The following is a 19,885-nucleotide window of genomic DNA, read 5'->3' as shown; positions in this document are numbered from 1 at the left end:
AACACGGGTTTAGATGAGGCAGATCATGTCTATTAGAATTTTTTGAACATGCAACTGCAGCTGTAGATCATGTGAAAGCATATGATATGATATACTTACATTTTCCAAAAGCTTTTGATAAGGTTCCACACCAAAGACTTGTAGCATTAAGGGAGGGTGTATTATGATATAGCATTCTAGCTCTGAGCTGAAGCTCTGATCTGAAGAAGACCTCTCCCCCAAAGTTATCAGATTTCCTGAGCTCATCGGCATATGAACTGCTCTATATCAAAGTGGCAGTCTTGGGAGGATGGCACCGAGAATGGGCCAAATGGCTTGGAATCCCTGCTGTGAAAATGTCTGGGGAATATGGCATGGAGGTCATAAAACTCTTTGAAGTGGATGAGAGCCGAAATCCCGACATAGAGCTACGAACCCAGGCCAACCGGCATTTCCAAAAGATGGCATGGATTGACATCAGTCATAAATCGAGCCTCCTCCAATAGGACACTGGGGGCTGAAACCAAAATCCAATCTCACAAACTCAAGAACCAATCGTCTATTGACCTGACAGGCGTTTAAAGGGTAGTGCACGGCATCTATCTCTCTCTCTCTCACCCGAACCAGTAACTCGCTGCCACAGCTCAACTTGTAGCTCTGTTGCCAGAACCGAAACCGGAAACCAACCAAGTCTTTGCCGTCAACAGAAGAGTTAAACTGGGAGAAGGACATTGAGCCGTACGAAGAATTTTTACTTTAGAAACTGCGCATGCCCGCCTGTACCCACCTGATCAGTGGAGTGTATGCAGCTGGACAATTGACTAAGTCAACTGTAATACAGAAGTGTTCAGTCATTTAAATAGCTATTGATTCTTAAGAAACTTGACCCTTGGAATCGGACAGGGCCCTGCTTTCCCTTCAAGTAACTACGATGGAAAACCTTGCTTACAAAGAAGACATCCTGTGCACAGCCCGAAGACAGAGAGGCCTCTCTGCGACGAAGTTCAGATAAGTTTAACAGTTTGGAGTTTATTATTATTGACATTTGAGAAATCAATTAGAAATGTTATTCTGTGAGTCATAAACTTTAGAATGTGTAATATCATTTAGTATTTTCTTAAATATAAATGAGTGCTGCATTAAACTGTTTTGTCTGACAATTTTAGAAATAAAATCTGTCAACGCCGAGAAATATCTTCTCATTCCTGTTTAACTGTTTAGTCTGAAATTGACACACGTTAATAGGCACGCAAATAGGATCTTTCTTGGCACCCAAACATAAATGAGACTGATATATGTAACGAGAAGTTATTTGACTTAAATACTAACCTGCATTAGTTATTTAATGTCCGACTAACAATACTAATAAGAGACTCACCTTCGTCTTACTAACCGGTATTGTAGTCAATGTGTTTGTAATTTTGTGTAATGTTTTGTGTGTCATCATATGCGATTCCATGGTCTTTGATTTGGTCACGGAAGTGATTTGTCTTTGATTTGTTGATCTTGAGTGAATTTTAATTAGTTTTTCCCTTTTTGTATAACATTTTATCTTTGTTTTTAATAAATTTTAGAATTTATATCTTTGGAATTGGTGTCTGCGTCCAATTATTGCAGAAATTGAGTTCTACAAGATTCTAGGATTCTTGATAAGGCGATACTTAAATTCACTTCTTTAACTGAAATTTATTAGTGTACCTTACACTACAGACTGATCCTCAAATTGAAAGCTTTAGGCATTCAGGGTAATGTAAGTAGATGGATTATGAACTGGTTGATGTATAGTAGACAGAGGGTGTCGATTAGAGGAGTCGTTCTAACTGGAGTGAGGTTGTTAGTGTAGTTCCACAGGGATCAGTATTAGGGCCTGTGCTTCTTCTAATTTATATTAATGATCTGGACCCTGGGATAGTTAGCAAACTTGTCAAATTTGATCCGTCTTACACACCTGTATGGGAGGGTGGCAAGAGATAAACTGTTACTCAAAAAGTAATGCTTCTTAACACCACCCCTCGCCACATTGCGATCCCATCTCCATTGAATTCAATGGGAGCTGCCACACCACATCAGGTTTGAAAGTCCCTTTACAATCAAAATATTCTATCAAGATCTGTAATTCACTTACAACGAAAGACAAAGTAATAGCCCTTATTGCTTTTAAATTATCCAAATGACTTCCCTTTGTTAAATAAGATTAGAAAGCTGAGTTCTTAGCTCTTAGGAACTCATTAAACAACAGCATGAACACAGATCTCAAAATACAGGACAATATTTTGCTATATGATTATGACTCCCTTAGTGTACCTGTCCATACTAGATTAAATATTATTATTGTTATTAATAAGCTTCTATAAGTGTATCATTGATAATCAGAGCAAATAAAACAGCACAATCATTTTCCCGTGCAAGTTAGTAAGAGGAACAGACCCTCCCTTGCACAGTTCTGTCTGCACTGTAACTACAACCAAGGTGGAAGACAATGTGCTATTGCAAAGATAAACACCAATCAATATTTACTCTACGCAAGCAATAAATAGAGAATACGTCAACAAAAAAATCAGCTAATCAAGCTCCGGGAACAATTGACTTTTTCAGGCGAGGGACCCCAGGGTAGTCAATCCTTGCTGTACAGAGTGCATCATCTTATATAACATATTTGGAGTGAAAACTAATTCCTAAGAACATACTAAAACATTTCTGAAGCTGAAATATTAGTAAACAATTCACACAATAATGCCTTAGGCTAGGTAAAGTCTCAAATGGAGGCCAGAAATTCACTTACACTGGGAACTACATTCCCCCTCATGCAGAAAACAGAGTCTAAGTTCCTAGCTATTAGTAATACAACTGCCTTAGCAAAGCTTGGTCCTGTGTGGAAGTCTTTAACACATTAAGAAGGAAAAGCAAGCTATTTGTAACTCGATTAGTGAAATATTGTAATCCACCTTGGATAAAAGTATCCACTAAATTACTAATATTTAAAACAATAAAACTATAGCCTATTCAGCGTTACCTTATGGGACATTCCAGCTTTCACAACCCAATGCCTTTTGCTCTGGTGTAGGGTTAAAGGTCAGTATCAATACTGTGAACCTTCTAAGTGAAGGACTCATTTTCCTACAATGATCTATAGTTGGTAAAGCTCCATTAGTTGGTGGGGGGTAAAATTGGTCAGTAAACGGATTCCAGGCGGATGTTAACTGAAAGGAAACTCACATCGACTTCATGTATGGAAATCATAGTACAGAGGTATTCCATAATGATTGGTTGAGATGTAACCTATAAAGTTACAACTGAACAAAGAAGAATAAGAAAAAGAAGGAGAAAAAGGACAGGGACGATAAGAGCTGACACAGCAGGCTGCCTGCTGCTGACCGAGACTGACAACACCTGTCTGTGAAGAGCAGTGAGAGAAATCATATATTATCTGATTCTTTCCTGTAACTCAACAGAAGCTTAATATTATATGTTTTAGGAATATCATATATTCGTTTTCCATAATTCTGTCACAAATAAATGATTGCACACCTGTGACTTGACATGTCTTCCCTCAGAAAATAATCTCATTCAAGGTAAACTTTTAGGCCTATACAGATTGGCTGGAAACTATGTACAGAAAAAAGGACTACACAGAGACAAAGCACAGTTACAGTTAACCAAGGCCAATCGACAGACTTCAAAGCATCAACAAGGAACAATTATTAATTTTCAGAGACAAGGAAGCTAAGATGTGGAACAGCCTCTTCTGACAGAAAACCAAGGACACCATACCAAACACCTTAATTCATTCTGTGTGAATACTACAACAGATGCAATACTTTTGACTCGATGTTTATTTCCAAGATAATAATGGAATCTTAAAAAAGGAGTACATAGCAATGACAAATTACAAAGTATATTATTATTAGGCCTATACAATTAGAAACCAGCAAGGGTTTAACAAAAGTTAGGTTTAACAAAAGTTACAACGCACTTGAGTACATAGCAAACCATTATTATTACTCGCAGTTGTTTTCAATTACAATTCCATGTGATTAATAAGAACAGTCATTTTTTTTATTTGAATATAAAATAAGAATATTTTAGTTGACATTTTTCAAAGTAATCGATTATCTATATTTGTATTCAAGAGTCTAATGTCAAAAGTTCAAAGGGGAAGCGATGATGGAATCAACCTCAGTGTTGACTGACGCCCCTACGTACATTACACAGGTAGGTGCCAATGTCTCCGAATCTCACCACCACTTTCCAAATACTAGTCACCTTAAAACAGTATACAGTTTTCTCGCTTCAGACCTCAAAGTGCCATTAAAGTCCTAACTCTTGTATAATAATTACAATTAAACTTATTTATTATTCAAAATAATTAAAGAACAACAACAAATTGAAGAAAATATCAGAAAATTGACGCAGTTTGTATTAAACGTTATGTATGCAATGGGTTAGCGCAGAGAACTGAAACAGGAGAATTACAAATTAAAAGCGATTTCTGTCTGGGTGACGCCGCCAAGTCATATTATATATGTTGAATATAACATTTCACAAGGTACAGTCCGAACACCAGATCACAAATGCAAGCACTTAAACCCCTTTCCTGAAACAGAATAAATACATATAACGCCACTTCCTAAGTATACTAGCTACAAAGAGGACGTTTGTGTCCACAATTCGCCACGTAATAACTCTGTTACCTGGCTAATTGGTTCAGAATACCTACATAATACGCCGACTTGTCGCTTTTAAAACCACAACATCCTTACCTTACAATAGTCTGTCAATTTTCAATAACCCCCCTTTTCCACAATCTCCTTTTTACCGCACTAGACCAAGAACAGAACTCAAGCCGGCTGCACTTTGGTCGCGGTTTCAGAAACGTGACATCATAGCAGCTGTGGGATTTCATTGGAACTTGTGACTCTCCATCACCTGACCGTTCCCCTGCCCACCGCTCTTGGGAAAAATGGAAAGGCAGGGGGACGGCTGTACTACAGGCAATCATGATATGCTATATTTGCCGAAAGCAGGGAATCCCCAGCTTCACATGCTCAGAACAGATACACACGTTTACCATGACACGGCTTTACGTAGACACAAAACAGACAAAAAAAAACCTTGCAAATCTTCCACCCAAAAGAATAAGCTAAATTTAGGGTGTAGTAAGTAAATAGTTGCATGAGCAAGCTAAGCTACCGCTCTTCAAGGAAAGTGGATTCCCACAACACTAAGCTTGTTCAGTATTTGTATGGTCTTATTTATTTCAGCAAGTGGGGCTATAGAGTATTCAGCAGTACTAGTTTGTTTCCCTGTTGCATTTTCTTGAGGTCAATATTAGTTAAGTTGATGAGCAGCAGCTAATTGTTTTCTTAATTGTATTTATTTTAGAATATTTTAATATTTTCTTAGAATGATAATACAATTGAAAAGGAAAAAAGAAAGACAGACACTCTTCAAGCACACTGTAGTGGGACAATGTACTTGTAATATTTTCTTTATATTCTTTATATTATTAATAGTTTCATGTTGCCAATTCAGTTTGGTCTATAAAGCAATCAATACTTTCTATTTACTCTGTTCTGGGGGCTACTTTAATTATTAGTTCTTAATGCATTTCTGTGTGAGAGTTTACTTCAATCAACATTGTCTTTTCATTATTTCAATCAACTACAGTGTTTAGAAATATTCAATCAGCTATTGCATTTAGGTTAATTCATTTAGCCACTGCCTTCTAAGATATTTAATTGCCTGAAAGAGTTAAACAGTATAAAAGTTGTGTGTTTTTGGGGCACTGGTATTTGATTAAAAACAATGTCTTAGATAAACATCTGCTGCCTGAATAATGCTGACCATCACCAATCATCTCATCAAACACTTGGTCTAACAAAACAAACTTAGGTCTATGTTAATTATTATGCATGTGGTAAACTATTTTGTACAACTGAAGTTTAATGAGCTGTAATCACTTCTGATAAGACTGTAGCAATGTAACTGAAGATACAAAAAAGGCTTCTCCAAACTCACATCCTGAGTTCTTTTCCACACTTCATGTGAGAGGAGAGCTCCGGCTTAACCTGTATTTATGTTTTGTATAATAAACCTGTTACTTCTTCATTGGTGTATCCTGGGATTTACTGAAACCACTACACACTCCAAAATAAAATAAAATAGTTTTATTAGGCAAAACAGAAGAAACCCACTGCTTTCATCAGGATGTGTATCATCTTCCAAATGTTCTAGACATACACACATATACACAATTTCCCCTTTGTTCATAGAAGTCTGTACCCATAGCTTGATAAAACTATTAATTTAATTAATGGAAAAGTTACAGAGGACAAGAATAGTTGTTTTTTTACACCTCCTCTCCCAGCGTTCCTTGCACCTGTTGTTATCTCAATTGGCACTGCTGACAACTTGAAAATACCTCTTACAATACATTAATATGTCCAGGGTCTACAAGAAACAAAAACATTTGTTACTTTTTATTTACATTAAATGTATGATAATTTATTATTAGATTATTCTTCCCCTTTTATACACATCAGGCCTACATACACATACATACATCTACTTTTTCACACTGCTAGCCCAACATAAACAGCAGAGCATTTTGTGCCAGTAGTACCGCTAGAAACATTACTAGAACTCCACAGATTTGCAGGCACCCAACCAGGAAAAGATGTTGCATAAGTAACGCTCAGGTGACCTTCCCCTTTCCCAGATAGAATATTGCCAGTAGATCCCAAGTACAGTTTGCTAGTTGCACAGCCTGCATCTGAACAAAGTAATCTCCAGCGCAAAGGTCTCCATGGCAGCTGAGTGATATGAAGTGGGGTGGTGGGGTGCTAAGTGAGGGCATACCTGCCAGTATAATTGGCTGTAGGTGCACTCAATTTACTTGACTACTTCCTGTCACAGTTGGTGTGTCCAGGAGTAGGGCAGACACAGCAGAAGAGAGCAAAGAAGAGCTGAATTGTACAGTGGTAAAATTAAAGGCACTAGCAAGACAGAGAGAGAAATACAGAAAACACTGCAAACATCTGCAGTGTTTTTCCCACCAGGGATACTTCCTTTAGCTTATCATATTAGTTGCATTTCCCATTTATTTTTTTATTGTATTACCTTTTGTTTATGTAAATGAAAGCTCCCTGCTCTATACAATGCTTGTACCACCTTCTGTTTTGGACATAATTCACAATATCATATTAGTTTTAAGTTTTGGCTCCACCTTCTGGTAGCTTGCAGTAGTGTGACAATATTGCATTAAGCATAAGTTAAGTTCACTACCTGTCAGAATCAGGAAGTAATAGAGTTCAAGGAAGTGTTTATATGGAACATGTGGCAGCTACATTAATATCCCTCTCTCTTGCAGATTCACACTTTATTCACTAAACTTCATGAATCATATTAACGCGTTGTGGAATTATTGGATGACTACACTACACCAATACACCTTCATTTATCGACTCAGGTCTTTTACCAGGGTGTAGGGCAGGAAATGGGCACCCTACTATTCAAACTTATTCTACATTATTAATAGATGAGCCACTCAGAAGCCTTCACCTTATTGGAACAAATCAGTACTTGTTGCTTTAAACAGTAATTGTGAGTTTCAGGAAGGCAAAGCAAACCAGACACAATAAGAGCAACAACTAGAAAATGATGCATTCTTTAATTAATTAAACCAGGTTTAGAGATGCCACATTTGGATTGTTGAGCATACAGATCCATTGCTACACAATGTTCCAGATTATTCAGATGGGTACAGCAATATCAGTTTGCACAGGTATTGAGAACCACACATAGCTACTGGTTCAAACCCAACAAGGTATAAATAAACATTTCAAATAAACTGAAAAAACAACACTGAACACTGTAATTGTCATTAAAGCAATTGTGTAGAAAATTAAAGAATTATGAGATACAGTGGGGAGCTACTCAACTGTACAATACTAGGCATTAGCAGTATATATAAAGGACATGACAATACATGTCAGCTTGCCCCTTTGTATCAGCAAGGTTCTGCTAAAATCTGATGGTTTTATCCTGAGGCTTTTTAAACATAATGCAATGTTTTAATAAGGATACAATTTCACAGACTACTTTGAACACTAGAAGGAGCATAATAATCCATCCACACCAAAATAATACAAAATAAAGATGTACTGGAAGTACTGCCTAAAGGAAATTGTTTTTTATTAAAGCCGCCTATAGGCCCCTGTGTGAGTCACAAACAGTCCCCCTCCTGTTTCCTGTTTGTATATACACACACAGAAAGTTCCTCTTTTCATTATCGTCCATGGATCACCTTGGTCTGTAAGCTAGAGTTATTACTTTCTTTGTCCTTTATTCTCATAAAATCACAAACTTTATTTTATAACAGTTTATTTTTATAACAGTTTATTTATAATTATTATTTATTATGTACTGCGCCTTCTGACCCACATACATATATACAGTGAGGGAAAAAAGTATTTGATCCCCTGCTGATTTTGTACATTTGCCCACTGACAAAGAAATGATCAGTCTATAATTTTAATGATAGGTGTATTTTAACAGTGAGAGACAGAATAACAACAACAAAATCCAGAAAAACGCATTTCAAAAAAGTTATACATTGATTTGCATGTTAATGAGGGAAATAAGTATTTGACCCCTTCAACTTAGTACTTGGTGGCAAAACCCTTGTTGGCAATCACAGAGGTCAGACGTTTCTTGTAGTTGGCCACCAGGTTTGCACACATCTCAGGAGGGATTTTGTCCCACTCCTCTTTGCAGATCCTCTCCAAGTCATTAAGATTTCGAGGCTGACGTTTGGCAACTCAAACCTTCAGCTCCCTCCACAGATTTTGTATGGGATTAAGGTGTGGAGACTGGCTAGGCCACTCCAGGACCTTAATGTGCTTCTTCTTGAGCCACTCCGTTGTTGCCTTGGCTGTGTGTTTTGGGTCATTGTCATGCTGGAATATCCATCCACGACCCATTTTCAATGCCCTGGTTGAGGGAAGGAGGTTCTCACCCAAGATTTGATGGTACATGGCCCCGTCCATCATCCCTTTGATGCGGTGCAGTTGTCCTGTCCCCTTAGCAGAAAAACACCCCTAAAGGTGCAGGCCTTGCAGGCGCTGCAGGATTTCAGTCCTACACGGCGTAGTGTGTTACCAATTGTTTTCTTGGTGACTATGGTCCCAGCTGCCTTGAGATCATTAACAAGATCCTCCCGTGTAGTTCTGGGCTGATTCCTCACCGTTCTCATTATCATTGAAACTCCACGAGGTGAGATCTTGCATGGAGCCCCAGACCGAGGGAGACTGACAGTTATTTTGTGTTTCTTCCATTTGCGAATAATCGCACCAACTGTTGTCACCTTCTCACCAAGCTGCTTGGCAATGGTCTTGTAGCCCATTCCAGCCTTGTGTAGGTCTACAATCTTGTCCCTGACATCCTTGGACAGCTCTTTGGTCTTGGCCATGGTGGAGAGTTTGGAATCTGATTGACTGCTTCTGTGGACAGGTGTCTTTTATACAGGTAACGAGCTGAGATTAGGAGCACTCCCTTTAAGAGAGTGCTCCTAATCTCAGCTCGTTACCTGTATAAAAGACACCTGGGAGCTAGAAATCTTGCTGATTGATAGGGGATCAAATACTTATTTCCCTCATTAACATGCAAATCAATGTATAACTTTTTTGAAATGCTTTTTTCTGGATTTTTTTGTTGTTATTCTCTCTCACTGTTAAAATACACCTACCATTAAAATGATAGACTGATGATTTCTTTGTCAGTGGGCAAACGTACAAAATCAGCAGGGGATCAAATACAATAATATACAGTGATGGAAAAAAGTATTACTACAAAACCTAGCTGTACTGCTAGTTGCACAGCCTTGGTGCCCTCGGTTTCGGTGCCCTCAGTGCACCTCGGTGTGGCCCATCCACAGTGGTGCTCAGTGTTGCCTCCCTGCTGATCGCTGAGCTGGTGTTGCTGGGTGGAGTGTGACTTACAGCTGCTAGTCCTTCCATTTGCCGTGAACATGTCCCGGTTTGCTGGGTTGCCCCAGGTTTCCCACAACGACAGGTGCTGATGCTCGCATGCCTACTCACAACAGCCAGGCACTGCATCGGGAGGGAGAAGACACACTCTTCCTTCACCCACTTCCACCTCATTTGGCCACCACAGAGGATGACCATGACTCTTGCGTGGTGTGCTTGGTGCTGGACCACCTGCACAGGGTGCTCAAGGACCTGTGCCAGGTTCCAGCCTCGCTCCAGGTGTCGCCCTCTGCAGTGCATCTCCAGACTCTTCTCGGCCCCGAGTGAGGCAGGGGCTTTATTGGTGCCAGGGTTGCAACTCCCGCTGAGCTCCTCTGCCTCCTCCTCCAGGCTCCCTGCTCCTGCTCCGGCCCCAGCCATGCAGAGCAAGGGAGGCCTGCTGAGTGGCGGCCCTGTGCCCCCTCTTCCTCCTCCTTTTCACTGGGCCTGTCTCCTCCGAGGTGCTGGCACAGGGGCCACAGCTCTGCCGACAAAGCACAAGATGCTGCCCTTTTGGCTCTTAATGCCAGAATGGATCAGATGTACACAATCCTTTCTGCTCAGCAGGCAGCAGTTCAGGTTGGCCCCTCCCCCTCCATTCCCTTTCTTACCCACCGCAGACTGCACCCTTGGATCTCATTCACCTCTTCCTTCCTGGGCACAAACTTACCCCCATGCCACGCCCCCAGCTCAGCCTTGTAAGGCAGATGGCGAGGGTGCCTACTCCCAGGAGACAGCAGCTGACCTTCACCAGCGTATCACTGGCAGGCAGGCGCCTACCCAGGTCCGCCAAGGTCAACATGAGTACGAGTATACTATTCTCCCCTTCGGCTTGTCTCTATCATCATGCACTTTCTCCAAGTGCCTAGACACTATGTTGGCCCCCTTGTGTTGTCAGGGGGGTCCATGTTCTCAATTATCTAAAAGACTGGCTGGACTATTCACACTCCAAGGAGCAGGTACAGAACCACAGGACTCTGATCTTGGACCGCCTCCTTGAGTTGGGCCTTCGGATCAATGAACAGAAGAGCCATCTCACGCCAACTCAGCAGGCACAGTTCCTCGCACTGTGCATCGACTCAATTATCATGGTCACCATGCTGGCACCAGAGAGTTGCTTCCATACACGCTTGTCTGTCACTCTTACAGTTGAGAGGTCGTGTCAGGGTGTCCCTTTGCCAGAGACTGCTGGATCTCCTCGCAGCTACGTCACAAACCCTCCTGCTCGGCCTCCTCAGGATGAGGCCCCTGCAGATTTGGTTTTGCACACAAAGGATGCAACCAAGGTCACTCAGGCATGCTGGAAGCCACCTCTGAATCTAACCCTCGGTGTGCCCCTTGAGCCGATCATTTACTGGGTGGTTATGGTGAAAGATGCTTCCAAGCAAGGCTGGGGTGCGGTATGTGATGGATGAGGAGTCTGAGGCCGCTGCACAGCACCCATCATGGGCTTCCACATCAACGCTCTGCAACTCCAAGCAGTGTTCCTTGGACTCCAGTCCTGCAGGACAGACATGTGCTAGTCTGGATGAACAACAGAGACTAGAGACCTCCTTGACTGTTGATTATAGGCACCTGGTTGGTGCCTATAATCAACAGTCAAGGAGGTCTCCAGTCTCTCCAACACGATGGATGATCTCTTCTCTTGAAAGGGTCCCCTGTCCTCAGATTGGCTTGGAGCTTCCACCCGTTGGTGATACAGCAGCTGTGGAACTGCTTCGGCAGAATAGTCCACTACTGCAAGAGCTGTTAGATGAGGGAAAGTCTCTATCTACGCTAAAGGTGTACCTAGTGGCCATTTCTGTGCGCCATGCCCAAATTGATGGCGAGCCACTTGAGTCTCACTTCCTGGCCTTCCAATTCTTGAAAGGAGCATGTAGTCTACAGCTTCCCTGCGCCCTCTCCTTACTGGCATAGTGCCTTGATGTAGTGCTGGATGCACTTCCCAAGGCCCCATTTGAGCCGCTGCAATCAGCTGACCTCATGGTAGTAGTTGCTGAAGACCACGTTTCTAATGGCATTCACATCTGCCAAATGCATTAGCGAGCTTCATGCCCTGTCAGTACATCTTTCTTGTGTATATTTCACTAGAGATGGGTCCAGGGTCGCGCTCAGGCCTAACCTTTCCTTTCTCCTAAAAGTGCTATCCTCGTTCCATGTGAACAGGCCTATAGAATTCATGGATTTCCATCCTCCCTCCCTTCTCTTCGGAGATGAAGAGTTGGCTGCACCTGTTAAGTCCTGTGCGGGCTTTCAGGTGCTACATGGATCGTTCTAGAGACTGTCGGCGCTCGGACCAACTGTTTGTGTCCTATGGAGAGAGATCACATGGCCAAGCGCTTTCAAAGCAGCACCTCTCATATTGGATTGTGGACACAATTGCCATGGTCTATGAGTTGGATGGTGCCCTGTTGCCTGAACACCTGGTGGCACACTCGACTCGGGGTGTAGCCTCGTCATGGGCCCTTTTCCAAGGTGCCCCCATTTGTGCGGCTGCGAGCTGGGCCTCGCTGCACACCTTTGTTTGGTCTACAGGTTAGATATGACAGGACTTGCCCCCTCTATCAGGAACCCGGTGTTGGCTTCAATTGAGCCTTTAGTAGCCTCTGAGGCACAGGCTCTTGGCAGGTTTACCTCAGGATCCCATCTTTTCATCACACACTTTTCACCAGGCACTTTTCATCACCAGTGTCAGTTCATCACCAATTTGCATATTCATCATTGATTTAGATTGAATATTCCTATGATTGTCCTACGATTCCAAAACAGACTTTTAGATCGGTAGTTGTAGTCAGTGTTCAAGGTACATATTCAATTCAGTAAATAAATATGGAGGGTAATTTGTGCCAAAATAAATTAAACAAATAAATGAACGAATACAAAAAACCCAACAAAATAAATATATATTTTGATTTATTTCCTTTTCTATTTATCTATGTATTAATTTATTTTGTATTTTATTTATTCATTAATTTTGGCACAACAATGTTCCACAGTAAACTCCTCAAAATTAATATGTTATAAATACTTTCCTCCACATGGCAGACCCACAGTTTATGCAATAGGCTATACGGAATATAATATAGCTGACAATCTTGGCTTTGTAATAAAATGAGTCATTGTGAAATTTATAATCGTGTTCATTCTTGAAACATGTAATGTTCTACACATCATATATTATTAACTTTTTTTTTTTTTGCAGATTTGCACCAGATTTGCACCTTATAGACTATAGCTCACATCTGCCCCTCCTGATCGGCTCAGCAAGTTGGTATCTTTCCTTTGGAATTCAATCTTGATCACGTTGCAAAACCAGGTCTCTGTATCAATGCTTTGATCAGTCAGAAAAAGCATGTTTTCTGCATTGATACACAGTTGTAATAGACAGAGCCATTTCAAAGCGCTTTCACGTTGCATAATGTCATATTTCAGTGTTATGCTACTTTTGGTTATTGGTTATTTAAGTTTTGTAATTGTATACGTCTGCTAAGATACTTTGCATACCGATACAAAATTTATTGCAAAAAGTTTGTTATTAGTTTTTTTTCTTATTTATGTACATAAACAAGTTTCAACAATTGAAGAATCGCAGGTGATATATTTCTCAGGTGATATACAATTCAGCATCTATACAGGACTGCATACAGTGCTGCCCATGGGCACACGGAATAAAGTCACTGCCAGGTTGCTAAATGCAACACAGACAGCCCTGTTGAAAAGCGCATTTTCTGCATTGATGTACACATCAGTAATAGACAGACGGAGCCATTTCAAAGTGCTTTACATATCAACTAAAAGATGTATTTCAAATTTCAAATTTAATAAAATAATATGTATAAAGGGCAGAAAGTAAAGCACTTAAAAGCATTACAACTAAGAGGTGAGTGAAAAACAGACTACAACTGCCATCGGTAACTGTAGGATTTGATAAATCTGTTTTGGAATCGTAGGACATTGAGGAATATTCAATCTAAATCAAAAGAGATGGTGCGCATGTGAAGTTTGTAACTGAAAATGCAAATTGCTGATGAATATGCTAATTGGTGATGAATGTACACTGGTGATGAAAAGTATCTGATGAAAATTCATAGACCCATTTACCTCAAATGGAGCTACATTGAACCGCTTCCTTTCCTCGGACTATACCTTCCAGTAGAGCACCCATGTGAGCTGCTCCTGGTTTGTGACTGCTCTGTCGAGCTTTGACTCCAGAGTTTTGTGACACGGCCATTTAGGAGCTGTAGCCTTGCTAGGCCGCCCTGTATATATAGTTAATTCATTGTTCAGCCGAGGCTACTTAAATGAGTTTCTGTTTAGCCCGCTATACATGATGTGCAGGTGTGTTGCCCTGATACCCTGCTATGAATATAGTTCATTGTTCTTACCGTAGAAGCATGTATCCCTGCTCCTAGTTACTAGTTGAGCAGGAGGCTGCTGCTACTGTGTTCAACTGATGACAAAATGTTAGTCTTGTGTGATTTACTGTGTTTTCTCACCACAGTAGAGCTGTGCCCCCGCTCCTAGCTGTGCTGGTTGAGCAGGAGGCCCTGCTCCTGTGTTTCCAGCTGTAGGTACACGTTGATCTATTGTGATCTATTGTGTGTATTGTTCAGCACAGTAGTGTAGAGTTGCCACCACTCCTAGCAGTGCTGGTTGAGGAGGTCCCTGCTCCTGTGTTAAGCTGCAAGCACAAGAATTGGCCTCTTACTGCCTCACTCTGTGAAATTATTTGAATTGACCTCAGTAGAGCCTGGTGGCCCCGCTCCTGGTTGTGCTAGTTGAGCAGGAAGGGCTCTTCTCCTGTATTCGGCTGATGATGTAATAATTGTTCTCTTGCTGCCTCGCCTGTATGTATGTTGTCAGTACAGTAGAACTCTGTTAACTCTGCTTCCTTCTGTGCTGGTTGAGCAGGAGGTTTCTGCTCCTGTGTTAAACAGGGGGCTCAAGCGTAAGCCCCGAGTTGTATATATATTTTGGTTTCAGCTCAGTAGAGCTTTGAAGGCCCCACTCCATCCCGTGCAGAGAGCACTCGAATTCTTGGCCTGCCTTCCATTAATTGCTTATCTAATTGTACCTAGCAGGTGCTGCCTTGGGACAGGATTCCTTACCAGTTCGCTGCCCTACTCCCTTGTGAGTTTGTGAGTTTGGGTATATGGTAACCACTCCCCCCTTGGCAGTACTTCTGACTCAAAAGAGGATGATAGTTTGCAAATGCCAACCCCGGTTATTTGAGAAAGGAAGTACTGCCCAAACGTTGCAAGGTCACTCAAGATCTCTGTCTCCGGGCAAAGAGGACATTCCTGTGTGTGCGTCACATTATATACAAACAGGAAACAGGAAGGTGACTGTTTGATTGACTCATACAGGGGTCAATAGGCAGCTTTAATATATTTTTTTTCGATAGGTATCCATTCTGACTGCCTCCTTCGGGCAGTACTTCCTTTCTCAGATAACTGGGGTTGCATTCACAACCTATCATTATTATGGTACAATATCAGGATTTGTAGGAAAACCGACTTAAAATCTAAAAGCATATTTGAATATAAAACTAGTTCTCTGACTTTACTGCATTCATGTTCACACTATGGTACCAGCAGTCACTAGCTGCTAATTGGTCAATGGTGTTAATTATTTGCAGCCCTTATTACAGAAAAATGGAGGTTGTTCAATTCTTCACCAAAGCAGTTTCCTTTCTATGTGTCATTAAAAACAGTTATCTTACTGCTATATTACAGTAGTATATTTTTTATCAGGAAAATAATTATGGGACATAGACAATTTCTAAGGCAGTGGTTGTAGAACAATACCCATTTCATTCTATAACCAAGTGAATGAATTGAATCCCTAATCTGAACAGACACCCAGCATCAGAAACACAAAGGTAAAACTTAACAAAACCACTGTGCCCATTGACATTACATATATAAAAAAATACAGGTTTACCAAAGTTTGGATTGAAAATATAACCAAATAATTCTTATTAACACTAATCCACAATTCTGCCAAATCATTTTCACTTTTCAAAAATATTTTGTTTTTAATGCAAACTGACAAAACAGAAAATCAGAAATCAAAAATCAGAATATGATGCCTTATATTTGAATTAGCAAAAACAAATTACTTTACCTGGTCTGGGTTATTAAGTTTTTAATAAGTTAATATGTTTGCAGAGTTTCAAAGTTAAGTTCAACAAAACCAAAATGTTAAACAAAGTCCAAGGTAATTACTATTCATCTGCTTCTTGGCCTTTTTGCCTCTGCACCAATTTGTGTTAATGCAGTTGCAGTGCCTCCTACTGACAAGGAAACTCCATTGTGCTTGAAATGATGGGGTTCTATTTACCAGCAAAAAAAATACTAACAAATATGATGAAGGACATACAAATATTAGGTTTGTTTTTAAGTATTTACAATTAAAAATAGGCAAATGGGAAACTACATGAATAAAACAGCAATATTTACTTCTGCAGAGAGGTATTTATTTATTATTTCAAGCCTTTATCTCCAACATTTATCAGCAGCACTAACTTCTATGAAATTATTTATATTAAATATAGTTTACCTCAAAATAATATCCTTTACGTATACTATTTCAAAATACCCAGAGTGAAAAAAAAAAAAAAAGATTTATTGTGGGCTAGACTGCAGTTTATGGATATTCCTTATGCAGAATGGAAAGTTACATTACACATTTGCAGACATCCTAGTACAGTGTGCTATAGGTTTTGAAAAATATCTTTATAGTTGAACACAATCTCACATAGAAGATGAACTTGATGAGAATGAAAACACATTAGAAAAATCGCAAAAAAAAAAAAAATCTAGAAAAATATTGTTTCACAACAAAAAAATACCCACAAGATCACTTATTTATATTTTAAACTATTTTCCATTTTGGGTTTATTCAGAGGACACTGCTGTTATACAGACATCAGGATACCTTGTATAGAGACCAAAAAAGGGGCAATTTCCCTTTTCTAGTATTGTTTTGTTCTATGGGCCATTGTCTAATCCATTACCATGGTCATATTTCTCAGACTCAGTCCCTTGCGTGCCAGGAAAAACTAAAGCTAAAGTATAGTAAAGAGGACATGCTTGTTTTCAGGCAATTTACACAGTCATATATGTAAGGAATGAAAAGATCAGAAAATTAAAATGACTAAAGAGGTTGTGCCTACTAGTGGAACCGTAGTGCTTTCTCAGTCAAGACTGGGCAAAGCAATCGAGCATCTGAGAACTCAAGGGAAACCAACCAGAAAAGCCCAGAAAGGTTGTGTGCTTTCTGTCCTTAGTGGAAGACTGTCTGTCTCCATCTCTTGTCGTGGAGGAAGGGCCAGAGACTCTCCGTGATAGCAATCTTGAAGGGTGTGTGGTGTCTTATCCCCAGGCCCTCCAGCCGGGAGCAGTCCAGCTGGGCGTTCTGTGGCCGCAGAGCTCCTGAATCAGTAGGCACCTCAGTCAACTGAGAGGAGGAAAAAATATAAAAGGAACAAAATAATAATACATTAAATGGAATTTAAAACTAAAGTTTGGGAGGAGGACAACCCCCCAATAACAACACTCTGATCCATGCACAACTAACTATCATAAATACCACAACACAAGTTGCTTTCGCCTGCATCAGTAGCTCATTTCCATAGTGCCACAACCATGCTCCTCATATACTAAAATTCAAGAACAATCCTTGGCCTCCCCATTCTTCGCTTTTGCAGAATCTCCTTGGCTCCTTGCACCAAGTGGTGGGTTCCGATGGCCACAATAAACATTACTTCAATCACTCCCCTTTTCCACCTACTTCTATAGGGGATTGTCTGAATTACTGATTATTAATAATAATAATAATAATAATAATAATAATAATAATATTATTAATAATAATAATAATAATAATAATAATACAGAGAAGCTCATTGTGATGATTCAATTAGATCAATCCAATCAATTCAATTGGATCACCGGATACCTCCTATTAACGTTCCAACTTGCACTTTCAGGCCAAGTGTTTGTCTTCATATTTGCAATGATGGAGTGAACACATCCCTTAAAGACTGAATGTTGATAATAAATGGTTTTCTATTATAGATTGATGTTATGTTTATTTTAGTAATAAAAACAATCTATTTTTTAAATATGGGTGTGGGGGTCTTGTCCTTAGGTATAAAGCCTATTGTTTTTGTTAGGATTGTTTTTTTTTTTTCTCCTTCCAGCAAAATTTTAAATGCTCCCAAAATGCTCATACATGCACGAAAACTACCAAAACTAACAAAAGTGTTGTAGAAGCCACTTAAACCTACAATTGCAGTGAAATCTACACATGCTGGTGACATGGTGCTGCCACCATATTGTGTTTAAAGGTTGTTAAAGGCAAGTTGCCCCAGTGAAAAACATGGGTGCCATGGGGCAATGAATAAAATGTATGTGCTGTGATAGACACGTTACACATTTCTTGCACATTGGAATACAGTACACACATGAAACTCTGCACATATGTGTATGACTATGCCTTGAACATAAAACCAGAGAATTAAGTTTTTGGGGTACATGGTTTAGCCGCCATTTTGGATCATGCATTTTATGCGTGGCCATATTAAAACAGCTACTGCTGCGGAGCTTTAGAGCCCAGTGTGCTCAAATGTTGCCCATGTTGCAAAGAGACTGGAATCTATCAAATTTGACAAGTGGTAAGTGGTTGAGTGCACATACATGGCCGCCATAAGCCAATGACTGTGCACATATGAGCAATATGTGTATTTTCAAACACCTGAACTTTGACACCAGGAAAAACCCATAAGCCATATTCAAAAACTCAAACTTGGTACCATAATACATGACAATGTCATGCTTGATTGTGGTGAGTTTCGTCACCACTTGCATGACAAGATGTCACTTCCAGGATCAAATATCTACAGAACTATGAAGCCTAATGTGCTGAAATTTCAGGAAGTAACACTAGAGTACAAAGATCTGTCACAGTTGATGAAGCCAAGATGATAGGACACAAAACATGGCTGCTGCATAACAATTAAAATGACAGCTTCACATTTCAGCCACATCATGACATTCCTAATGTAGACCTCTACCTCCATATTTTTTTTTTGAGGAAGGGGGGGGGGGCATTTTGAGAGCTACCATTGTTCAATTGATTCTGATCTCCTTGATCTCTCTTGTACTTGGATTATTCATACAACACCTTGTTTGTTTTGACACATGAACTTATCTTTGACTCCAATTACATATTTCTGTCTTATCCTGGAATGTGCAAGGCCTAAACTCTCCTACAAACCACCTGCCTAGATCTTTTGTGTAAGTTTGGTGAATGTTTGGCATGTGTTTAGTCCTACTGCTAAATAATGTACTTTATCTTCTAGACAAATCATTTTCTAGGATCGATTTTATATTTGCATCAAGAACCCTGGTCTCTGAAGTGTATAATGCCAAGTTATTGCCTATGTCATTATCAGATCATCACGCAAATTTGTATTAACAGATTCCTTTACCCAAGCCCCTCGCTGGCATTTTAATACTAATTCACACTACTGCAAAATTAATCTGTTCAGTTGCAGTTTAATTCTAAATTAGAGTTTCCTTAACTTTAAATCATGGATCGTTTGATGATCCCTGTATTTTATAGGACTAAGTCAAAGATTTATTAAACAACTCCACTTTATTTGCGTCAAAAACAAATCACGTGTAAGTAAAATTAATAAAGTGGAAACTAAATAGGCTCTTTTAGAACATGCTCAACAGAATGATTGACAGAAAACTACGGCAGACATTATCAGAAAATAACGAAATCTTTTACTTAGACAACGTGAAGAGTTTATTATTCATAGGGCCAGACATGAATACTATTTAAATGGCAGCAGACCCAGTCATTTGCTT

At 39.9% G+C, this 19,885-nt stretch overlaps 2 protein-coding genes across 3 annotated transcripts in view; both read right to left on the bottom strand.

Annotated features, from left to right (window-relative positions):
- LOC136762844 (cysteine-rich and transmembrane domain-containing protein 1) overlaps positions 1-4,889 on the bottom strand; it is a 43,128-nt gene extending 38,239 nt beyond the window's left edge. Inside the window, exon 1 of the mRNA XM_066716414.1 lies at positions 4,740-4,889. The gene's annotated coding sequence lies outside the window, so the exon portion shown is untranslated. The remainder of the gene's footprint in view (positions 1-4,739) is intronic.
- An 11,245-nt stretch (positions 4,890-16,134) lies between these two features.
- Positions 16,135-19,885, bottom strand: part of mat2b (methionine adenosyltransferase 2 non-catalytic beta subunit methionine) — a 60,995-nt gene continuing 57,244 nt past the window's right edge. For both annotated transcript variants that reach the window (XM_066716413.1, XM_066716412.1), the window contains exon 7: positions 16,135-17,465. In XM_066716413.1, the coding sequence (XP_066572510.1) occupies positions 17,292-17,465 (174 nt within the window). In that variant the 3' untranslated portion in view covers positions 16,135-17,291. The remainder of the gene's footprint in view (positions 17,466-19,885) is intronic.

This window comes from Amia ocellicauda, chromosome 11, assembly GCF_036373705.1.
Source record: "Amia ocellicauda isolate fAmiCal2 chromosome 11, fAmiCal2.hap1, whole genome shotgun sequence".
In the NCBI taxonomy this organism is placed as follows: Eukaryota; Metazoa; Chordata; class Actinopteri; order Amiiformes; family Amiidae; genus Amia; species Amia ocellicauda.
This window is presented reverse-complemented; position numbering and strand designations above follow the sequence as displayed.